The 11429-nt window shown below is 32.3% G+C and overlaps 1 protein-coding gene across 1 annotated transcript; it reads right to left on the reverse strand.

Moving 5' to 3' along the window:
- Window positions 1-8618: 8618 nt before the first annotated feature.
- On the reverse strand, window positions 8619-10480 carry LOC131624150 (ethylene-responsive transcription factor RAP2-4-like). Its single transcript, XM_058895128.1, has one exon. It carries the CDS (start codon window positions 9942-9944, stop codon window positions 8895-8897), a length of 1050 nt encoding a protein of 349 aa, XP_058751111.1. The 5' UTR covers window positions 9945-10480; the 3' UTR covers window positions 8619-8894.
- Window positions 10481-11429: the final 949 nt, after the last annotated feature.

The following is an 11429-nucleotide window of genomic DNA, read 5'->3' on the forward strand; positions in this document are numbered from 1 at the left end:
TCTGATTTTTTGCCAATATCTTCATATTAAAGTATCATTCACCATTTGATCAAGATTTGATCATGGTTCATAAATGAAAGATCAGAAATCAACAATTTCAAAAGTTTCTAAATCAGGGTTTTCATGGGAGAAAGTCAATTGAACTTAGACCAGCCATAACTCTCACATGGAACATCAAAAATTTCCCATCCAAAGCTCAATTTTAAGGAAATTGAATTATCTACAATTTTGTCTCTCACATGCCAAGTCTAAAAAAGCTTCATTTGGGAGATATGGATTAAAACATTATAGGTCCTTTTTGAAAGTCAACCAAAAGCAGTTTTTTGTCAAAGCCAATATCTTCAAGATAAAATCTTCAAATGAAAAAAGTGTTCCAAAGTGGCTTGTAGAGTACATCTTGAGGTTCCCAAAAAGTCCTAGAACTCTTCCACATCTTAAAAATTGAGGGAGATATGCCTTGTCAAATTTATTCGATTTTAAGGGGAAAAATGTGAAACAAAAGGCCTCAAAGTGGATTTCTCTACAAATAGGCCCAAGTCTTTAAGGCCCAAACTTGTTGTTCAAGTTATCTAGAAGGTTTAATCCAATGCCACAAATTTTTTGGTTTAATATTTATATTTTATTGAATTTTATTCATGGAAAATATAATATAAATCAAAAAAATATGAGAAAATATGAAGGAAATTTGTTTGATCCTATTTTCACTTGATTCCAATCACCAATTAAATCATACAATTAGTCCAAATTCGTGGAGATTCCTATTGATCAAAAAATATTGAAATTTGACCAACTTGGAAAGATTGAAAAATCAAGATTCAATCAAAACTCAATGTCAAGATTGAATTGGATTTGCTGCATATTTTTAACCTAAAATCAATCCTTATAAGTATCAAGATTCATTCAGAGAAAAGGGAGGATGGGACAGCCTCAAAGAACTCGTACCCTGCTCTCAAAATTCCAAAAAAAGTCAGTTCACCGTATTACACACACATTCGCCACTGATTTCCCTTCTTAGTGACTAAAAGGGTTGGTACTACACAGAGACTGATGCTCTCACGAATGAATCCTTTCTTCAATAAATCCTCAATCCTCTCCATTAAAATCTCATTTTCCTTAGGTCTCATACGATAGTGAGGAAGGTTTGGTAGGTTTGACCCTAAAATAAGGTCAATATGATGTTGAATATCTATGCATAGGAGGCAAATTGTTTGGTAATTCCTCTACAATCAATTCCTTGAAATCCTCAAGGATCTCTAGAACTTCTTCTTAGATTGATGTTTCCTCTTTTACAACATTCATCATCCCTTTAATCTACATTAGACATAAACATTCGGTTTCTTTAATAGCCTCGTCATGCTTCTTTTCACTTCACGTCATCACTAAGAAACTAGACTTCTTTCCTCCCAGATTTTTATCAAAGTACAAAATTGGATTCACATCAATCTTATGTGTGCCCCATGTAAACATCATCATAATATCCTGTCCTCGATAAGTGATATCATTATCAAACTGCCACGGTCTACACTACTACAAAATGCGTAAACAACAACGCCAAAGTCACCATGGTTCGCCCCAAAACCGTGGTGACACTTCTAAACTCATGACCTAACAATTGTTTTTTATTTTTTATTAAAAATTTTAAGGTTATAATTACGGTTAATTACCTAACCGTGGTGATATAACCCAACTTTCCTGGGTTCGATCCTCAGGTTCCTCAAATAGTTAATCCATTTTACGTTAATGTGCGCCTATTCAATTTTATTTATATTTAATTAAAAAATAATAGGTATATCACTACGTCTCCTTTATAAAACCGTTGTTACACTAAGTATCCATTTTTCACTAAAAAAAAGAAACACGCCCTAACACCGACGCCGTTGACATCGTCAGGAAGAAGACAAGAACACCCATACTCATTGTTGTTGTTCAGTTTCGTTTCAAATGTCGCATTTGAAGTCAAACTCATCCAAAGGTTTTACTATGTCTTCTCCACTGTAAAATCTAGATCTGGAAATTTTGTGGTTGTGATAGTCGTATAATTTCGTACCAATGTAAGAAGGGACAAAATAAAGGAACACTTTTTTAGAGATGTCCATTTTGAAGGAGTGATGAAACATGTAATTTGTTCATATGGAATGAAGACATGAGATAAAAATTGGGAAATGAATATGAGAGTAATATGAAGTCAGAGTTAGAAGTTGTGGGCTATTTGAAGGTTACATATGAAGATTCAAAAAAGAAGAACAAGAATTTGAAGAACAAACTGAAGTCAGAGAGATTTTTTGGAAATTTGAAGTTGTTGTGTTTTCCTATCTCCTTTATGTTTAATATTTACTTTGTTATGAAATATAATAGTTGAAGTAGGGTTTGAAATTTGAAAATTTTACACTGATTCTTATCTACTTTATGTTTAATATTTACTTTGTTATGAAATGTAATAGTTGAAGATGCAGTGAACTTGACAGAAATGCAACTAAAAGACACTTTTTTACGAGTAAGTTCATCGCAAACTATTGAATTTTCAATTATAATTATTAGTTTGTTAGTTTATCCAATTTGTAGTTTAAGCTGATAGTTGAAATTGATAGTTTAAGCGATTAAGTTGATAACCTTAAGACAGTTAAACCGAAAGATTAAAACTTCATTAAAAAAAACTTTCATTACATAATCAAAAACCATTATCATATATAAACCCTCTCGCTGTGATAAAATTACACCAATGTGGGCCTCATCATCATCAAAATCAAAAAAATTAATTATTTTCCTCAACCTTCTTCTTTTTCTCCTCACCCTGAAAGCTCTCATTAGTCTAAACACATCACCTTCTTCAGCAACATCTTGAACATGATGTTAGTTTTGCGCCACAACACCATCTACAACAACATCTTGAGGCTCAGGCTGGTTTGCACCACATCATCCTCTACATGAACATTTGGATTCTCAGCATTGTTGGTAGCTTGAGCATAATAAGACAAGTTGATTCCTTTGAATGAAGTTGATTTTGTGTTTTGGTTCTTCCACTTTTATATTGTTCCTTTTGATTCTTCATCTTCTTCTCTTGGAAGTTTAAAATCCAAAGATGCTCATTATTGTTTCTTTAATTCTATACTTTTTATATTCTCTTTGGAAGTTGGAAAGATTGCATACCACGAGCTATTCAAATTTAATGTGTATACTTATAATACAAGTTTTGATAACAATTCAAAAATAGTGTAGTGTTGATTCTTATATGATACGATTGACATTTATTCACAAACAATATCACAACGGTTATTAGGAATAATCGTTGTTAAAGAGCGCACGCTTTCCTATTTACGACGATGGTCACTGGACCGTGATTGAAAGTGCCGCATATACTACCACTCGCTACATAATAATGTCTGGTCCTGCGTGATTATATATCTTTTCCAACTGTTGTTAAATGCCATTTCTGTAGTAATGCTACCAAGTAAAATATGATAAACATCCATATCAAGAACATCACAAAGTACTTCTTCTCTGTAATATTTTCCAATGGAGATAAGAACTCTGTAGGCTAGCGTTACTCGAAGTTGGAGCCTTTGCTTACCCAACAAGGGTGGTTGTATGGCTTCTCTTGGGGTTATGTGGACAACTTCAAATATTCTACCAATATTTGCGATACCAGATTCTTTGTGCTACCATTATCCCCGATTAGATTACACATTTTGTTCTTGATAGAACAATGTGTTTTGAATAAATTCTTGTGATGCCTTTTATCTTTGGATGCTAGTAAAGTTCTCTGCAACATAACATTTAATCGCTCATCATATTCTTCCTCTGCAAACTCAACATCTGCATATTCATCATTCTTAACTATAAATGCTTCTCTTTCTTCCTCCTTCGCCTTTTCTTCCGTAACAACAATGACTTTCCTTGTTGAATAAACATTTGATATGTGACCTCTTCCATTAAAATAATAACATGTGTCTCTAGTGGGCTTAGTATATAAATATTCTACATTTGGACTTCTGTTTTACTCTGATGCACTCTGCCAGAGGAGCTAGCCCACTTATTTTCAGGGTTGATGTCCTTGGTTGTTGCACTCTTTTCCTTGTCACCTGCTGATTCTAAAGTTATTATGGGGGAAAATACCTTCTAAAAGATGAGAAGCTTCAAGGGGATTTCTCCATCAATTCTTCCTTTATAGTTAGATTGGATGCCTTAGCCACAATCCATACAGTCTATAAACTCATCTCTTCTGCAAGGATCCCTTTAAGTTACTAACGTATCAAGCCATTTTTCAGCTCTCTGATTCTCCCAATTCACTGCGCTCAGAAAATGCAGATACTCAGTTGTGTATCCTATCATAGTTCTCTTTCCCTGAACACATCCGATATACATCTTATAAAGAATATGCTCATAATCCTCTGGTAAAAACAACTTCAACATAAATTGTTTCATTCTTTGCAAAGTTCTATTTGGCGCTTTCTTGCCTCTTCCTCTAGACAACAAGTTTTTTCCACTAGACAACATCAATACTCTTTAGCTTGGTCACCACCATCTTAACTTGCTTGTTTTCAGGAACCCACATAACATCGATGAACTTATCGACGTCGATCTGGCAATCCAAAAAATCTTCCACTCTAATTGTTCTGTAGAATAATGGAATATCAGCCTTCACTCGATAGCATGGTTATATTGTTAATTCTCATGATCAACTGCCTCTTTCTTGTAGGGTTATTTTTGTTTTAAACTCGAATTTTCAGCAATAATAATACGATTATTTCCAACCCGCAGAACTCTAATTTGTTCTCCTCCTTGTCTCTTCGCTAATTCTCGTTGTTGTTGGTGTTGTTCACCTGATTTGTTAAAGTCGTCATCTGTTCATTCAAAGTAGTTGGAGTCCTGGTAAAAGTCATAGTAATTTTCTCAAGATCTTCTTTGATCATCGGTTGATCTTCCATGGTTGATCAAGTACGAAAAGAAATAGGAGAAAACCTGGTTTGATGCCACCCGACGTAGTCGAAAATACTGCGGATTAACAAGCACTAAACCTAGGATGAAAACATAGGTTTGCAACGGACAAACCTGTCAAATAAGAATATGGAATCCATCAGATAGCGAAAAGTACTAAATATTACTCCTGACAACCATTTTCAAGAGAGTTTAAATACAGAAAAAAACATTAATGAGGTTTTAGTTTAAAGTAGAAATAAAATAGAAAATTACATAAAATATTAAAATACTTTCTGACACACGACTTCTTCTTCGTCGATATGCCCATCAACTTTCCTACATTATCGGGTCTTAAGGAAATGCTTTTTTTCAAATCTTAGTAATAATTACTAAATCAATTTGAATATAATCAGTGAATTATTGTAGTAGTGGTAGAAATATGAAGAAAAAAAATCTGAAAAACAAATACTAATAATAAGGGAAAAAACTAAGAAGATGAATACACAATAATTCATCTATCTCTTGCAAACTTGGAATCGGTCTTGTTTTTGAATTTTGGTTTGATGCTTGGTTAGGAACAACACCTCTTGGTATTTTGTTCCCGGAGTTGCTTTCTTTGTCCGAAGCGCCCCATTCAAAGGTGGCGGATATGGGAAGTTGGAATGGTGAAATTTGGAGTTGGAATCTTGGAATTTTTTGCGACACCGAGGATAGGGCAGCCGCGACGCAATTGAATCATTTAGTAATTCTTCTTGCTTCGTTTCAACCTTGTCGTTTGGTTGACAACACTTTTGTGTGGTGGAGAAATCCTTCCGATTTCACGGTGAGTAACGCTTATGATACCATTTTGTTGCTTGAGTTACCGCACCCTCCGTTGGAGAATTCTTTCTCTTTTCTATTCTCTTGTTTATGGAAGACTAAGGTTCCTAGTAGAATTCATCTTTTCGATTGGAGATTGATTTGGAATAAACTTCCTACGAAAGCGGAGTTGGCAAAGCGTGGAATTTTAGTAGCGGCACACTTGTTGAAGTGTCCTTTATGTAATCGGATTGATGAGGATTTAGAACATCTTTTTCTTCATTGTCATATTGTTAGAACTTGGTGGACCAAATTGTATAGTTGGCTTGGTATATATGAGGCGCCGTTGATCGAAACAATTTTGGAGTGGCTTTCTTCATTAGACTCGATTTGTAAGTCTTCTTTCCATTTGGAAATAGGTTGGTTCTTTGGTTTGATTTTTTGTTGGGTTGTTTGGAAGTGTAGGAATGCAATCATTTTTAAGGATATTACTTTGTCTTCCTTTGATGGGGTAGGATTAATCGAGTTCATCTCTTGGGAATGATTTTTGATTTTTTTTAAGAGAAAGCTATTTGTTCTTGGCCGGATTAGTGTGTCGATCCGAGACCGTTTCTTAAGTGAGGTGTTGGTCCTTTGGTTTTTGGGTGGTTGTTTCCATGTGGGATTGTTTTTATTTTTCTTGTACTCTTGGGTTAAGCACCCCTAGTGCTTAGTAATATATCCCTTTGCTTATAAAAAAAAAACAAGTGGTTCAACTAATGTGATCTATATTCACCTAGAGAACGACATTTACCGCGTTTCCAAAGATCAATGTGAGAAATGATTTCAATACACTAACCACACACGCACAATCAATACAAATTTAACCGTAATTTTGAACATAATTTTCGATAATATATTTGGAATAAGAGCATACATGTATATTTAGACATTTAAATATTATAATTAATTATTGACCGAATGGTGTCAACCTTTTAAGTGAATATTAAATATCGGCTATGGAACTGACAAGGTTATGAGGTTAAGGGATCGATAGTCAAACTATAAACTTATTAATTGAAATATAGGATTGATTCGGATAAAATTATATATAATTTTGAAAAAAAAATTGGTATCCGATTTTGCGATCGTTAATTTAAAGGGATTAATTCCACCGCCCACTTGCGGAGTTCTGTTTAAAGTCAGATCAGAGCAAAGTTTTGTATAGTCTGACCCAACTCGAATAAAATTATATTAGTCGATCATATAACTCATTGTCAATATAAATATTAAATTAGATCGAAATTATTATTTTATTAACTTGTTACATTACTTTTTTTAATTTATTTTATTCAATAATTCTGTTAGTTTATTTAAAAATAATTATTATAAAATATAGTCATTTTAATTTAAACAAAATATAAAAAAAAAAAAACACAAAAATTAACCCTTATTAGTAAATAGTCTCGTTTTTTTATATATATTTTGACAATTTTACGCTGATTTCCACCTATTTAATTAGATTGTCGATCCAATAATCAGTTCAAACTAATTATTCATTTGATTCTTGACTAATCTAGATAGGTTTAGTTTCATTTGCATTAGAATTTAATTTAAAATAGTGCAAAATCAACTTCGTGTATATACTAAATAAATAAGATATTTTGGTGTTATAATATTATTTAAGAATCAATATTAAAAATAATTTTGGTGAGTAGAGAAACTCAAATGATGCGTATAGTTAAGTTAAATGAATATAAATTGGTTTATAGTTCAATATCATAAGAAATATCATAAGAATCCATATAAAATTCAAAATAAACAATATCTCAAAGAAATGGTGTTAGAAGGTGGCCTAAGAGATATCTAGTTCATAAATTGCTTGTAAATGGTGCTAGAAGGAAACAGGTACTCCCTCTGATTCTATTATAAAAATAAATAAAATTATTTTTAAATTTATTGAATAAGAGCTATTTCTTCTAATTCTATTTATAAGAAAAAAAATTATTTTTTAAATTTATTAAATAATAAATGTATCTAGACTTTATATAGGCCAAATAGATTGATTATCCAATATATCTTAAAAAACAATATATATATATATATATATATATATATATATATATATATATATATATATATATATATATATATATATATATATATATATATATATATAATACATATACTCCCTCCATTCCTTATTATAAGCAAAATTCCACTTTTTAGATACTCCCTCCGGTCTCAATTATAAGCAAACATTTAATTTTTAGATTCATTCAACAATCAATGTATTTAGTCTAGTAATAGACTAAATACATTGATTGTTGAATGAATCTAAAAATTAAATTTTTGCTTATAAATGAGACCAGAGGGAGTACATTGAATAATTAATGTATCTAGACTACATATAGTCCTAATACATTAATGATTCAATGTATCTAAAAAATTAAATTTTGCTTATAATAAGGAATGGAGGGAGTATAGTTTATGCATTACTTGTAAATGGTGCTAGAAGGAGGCGTGAGAGTTATCATAGTTCATGCACTAGTGGGAGATAGTTTATACATTGCTTGTAAATGGTGCTAAAAGAAGGCCTAAGAGTTATCATAGTTCATACATTGCTTGTAAATGGTTCTAGAAGGAGACCTAAGAGTTATAATTCATGCATTGCTTCTGAGTTGAGGTTTGAGTAATTTATAAGCATCGAATAGGTGCATTGTAAGGACAAAAATTGTAAGACTCGCAACCACTACAATTTGAATAGTAGTCCCTTCTAAGACATCTCAAAATTTTCTCTCAATTTTTTTCCAACTTTAAAGAGAGTTAGTTACAAGTTATAAATAACACTAGCAACTCAAATAAGGCAAGCAAGTAAAAGAGATGATGAGTACCAAAGTACTAGTACATAAAACAAACTCTCATTCTCTAATAATAGTACCTTGAAATACAAATAATAGAATTAAATTACATGATGAATAATGTAACATACTAGTATATAACCAACATCAAAACATATATAAAACCTAAGCCGAAGTCATTCCTTCTCCTTAGCCAAGCAAGTAAAAAAGCAAGCTGACCAAGTTCAATAGATTTACAACATATTTGACATAATAATAAACTTAAAACCTAACATAACAGAACCAGCAGCACTGCAATTTTCAAAAACTCAAATTGCAGCAGCAGCAGCCACTAAAACCCTAAAGAGAATCCCAATCAATCTCATAAGAAGGAAACTTCTGCAGATTAAACTGCTCACAACAATTCTCCCACTGAGGCTCCCCAAAATCACCAAAAGTAAGATCAGAAAGTGGTGAAGAATCATCCGACCCTTCACTCGAGCTTTCAACCACAACTTTTTTGTTATCACCATCATTATTTTCAGCAACAACAATCGGTTGAACCTCTTTCTTCAAACCTTTCTTAGAACCTTTCACATTTTTCTCCACTTTCCCAGATTTCTTCGCTTCATCATTGCCTAAACTCTCACAAATAGCATCGAGTTTAGCATCGATAGACGAATGCAGAGACTTGAACTCCCCAAACAGACCTTGCTGGTCCTTCATGTTTGGGAAATTAAGCCTAGCGAAATCACCTCTTAGTCTGTAAGCAGCTCTATCATAAGCTAAAGCAGCTTCTTCAGCAGTATCAAAAGTTCCAAGCCAGAGCCTTGTTCTGTTTTTAGGCAATCTTATCTCAGCCACCCATTTTCCCCAATGTCTCTGCCTTACACCTCTGTAAAGCTTCGTCGGCTTTGGAGGTGCACCGGGCTGTTTCATTGGAACGGGCTTAGGCCCAAGAAAGCTTAAATTTTGATTCATTTGTTGAGGCTGAAACTGGATCTGGTGTTGGATCTGATTGATTTGTGATGGAGTTAAGTTGTTTAGCCCAAGTGCAGAATTCGGTTGTGGTTGTTGTTCAAAGCCAATGAAATTTTGGCTGGTTGATGAATTTCCTGATGGAAATTGGTAATTCATCATGGATGAACTGTAACCGTTTTCTGTGTAGAAATTGGGCTGTGGAGGAGGAAAAGAAGGTGAAGAAAAAGAGGGTTGGAAATAGGTAGGGGTAGAAGAGTAAAATTGGGATGAAGTTGAAGGGAGGTGTGAATTTAGATAAGGGGGTGTAGAAGTAGATAAAGAGGAAGAGGGAGTAGTGGAAGAACTCTTCATAAAAGGTTCAAGTACTTCCATTAACTCACCATTGAATGGATCTTGTGAATTGTTGAAGAAATCCATTCTACCTGCCATAAACTGATTAATCCACAACAAAAATAATAATAAAAAATAAACACAGATCTTAGATAAAATTAACCTGTGTTTAATTAAAAATTAAAATAAAATGAAGAAATTGGTGAAAGAGGTTTAAAATAGACAACCTCTTTTTCCAGAAAATTTTAAAAAAAAATTGAAAAAGCTTTGAGGGATAAAAAAACAACCTCTTGCTGATTCAAAGATGAGAAAAAGATTAAACTAAAATTTTCAAATTGAAAAATTAAAAAAACAAAAAAAAACTGGATCTCGATTCTGAAAACACCTGACTTTTTCTGGGAATAGATTTTTTTAGAGAAAAACTCACAAAAAAATATTATAGAAAGAAAGACAGATGATTAACAGAAAGGGATACAGAGAAGCGGGGGTGTAAAGAGGGGGAGAGGGGGTGTGAAAAAGAAAACTAGAACAGTAGTAAAATCTTGAAAGCTGAAAAATGTGAACACTCTTTTTTTCTCTCACTCTCTCAATTGTGAAATGAAGCTCTCGTTCACTCTTGGTTTTGAGAATGTGAGATTACCACATTTTTATAGTGGCTGTGATGCGCGTAACCATGGGTTGGGTTATGGTTGAGTTTGGTGCTTTGATTTGGGTTAGTCATGATTTTGTCTTGATACGAATCAGGTTTTGTCATGATTTGAGGGATGAATGGTTGAGATTGTGACACGTGGAGATATTTTGTAGCGGGGGACACGTGGAGTGTCGGATGGGTCAGGTGTATGAGTGTGATTAACGTTGTGTGCTAAGATGTTTGACCGTTTTTTGCGTGTTCATACCTCTGGCGCTGAATTCGATATACCTTTTTTCCTTTAATTACGATTAAGATAGAACTGTAGTTAATTCTTCCTCTAGTCCTAAATTTGGAAATAGATTTTCGATTTTCTTTAACCATTTTATCTAGATAAAAATTTCAAATTTTTAATATTTTTTTGTTATAAAATAGTTAATTTAATGAAAAAATAGAATATGCTGTACAACAATTTTGTACTAATAAACAGTAAAATAATTTTTTATTAATAATTAACTACCGGTGTATATTTCGTCAAATTATATTTATATTTTAAAATCATTTCGATATCATAATAAAATTTGTATTTCTATTAAATGATATTTTTATACTATTAGTGCATGATGATCAAATTTTAATTATTAAACTCTAATTTAATTGTAACATAAGTTTTTTTTGACAAATAGTAAGATAAATTGTTAAAATTGTGTAAACTATTACTAGTTAATTAAATTAATTGTTTTGAGATGAAGAATAGAAATTTTAGAACATTTGAAAACAAAAAGTGTTAAAATAAAAAAAAAAAATAGACAATCTAGAAATTAGACAGTACAATCACAGCCACAAATGCTTCAAATACTTGCTGGAATAGAATTGTGGTTCATTTATGAGTTTTTTTTGTCATTTCTTGACCTAATTTTTAAAAGTGTATTGATAAATAATTAATTAATCTACTT

This window comes from Vicia villosa, unplaced genomic scaffold (assembly GCF_029867415.1).
Source record: "Vicia villosa cultivar HV-30 ecotype Madison, WI unplaced genomic scaffold, Vvil1.0 ctg.000106F_1_1, whole genome shotgun sequence".
Classification (NCBI taxonomy): Eukaryota; Viridiplantae; Streptophyta; class Magnoliopsida; order Fabales; family Fabaceae; genus Vicia; species Vicia villosa.

Coding starts and splice junctions, on each gene's coding strand:
- LOC131624150 (XM_058895128.1), bottom strand. CDS start 9,944: ATGGCAGGTAGAATGGATTTCTTCAACAATTCACAAGATCCATTCAAT.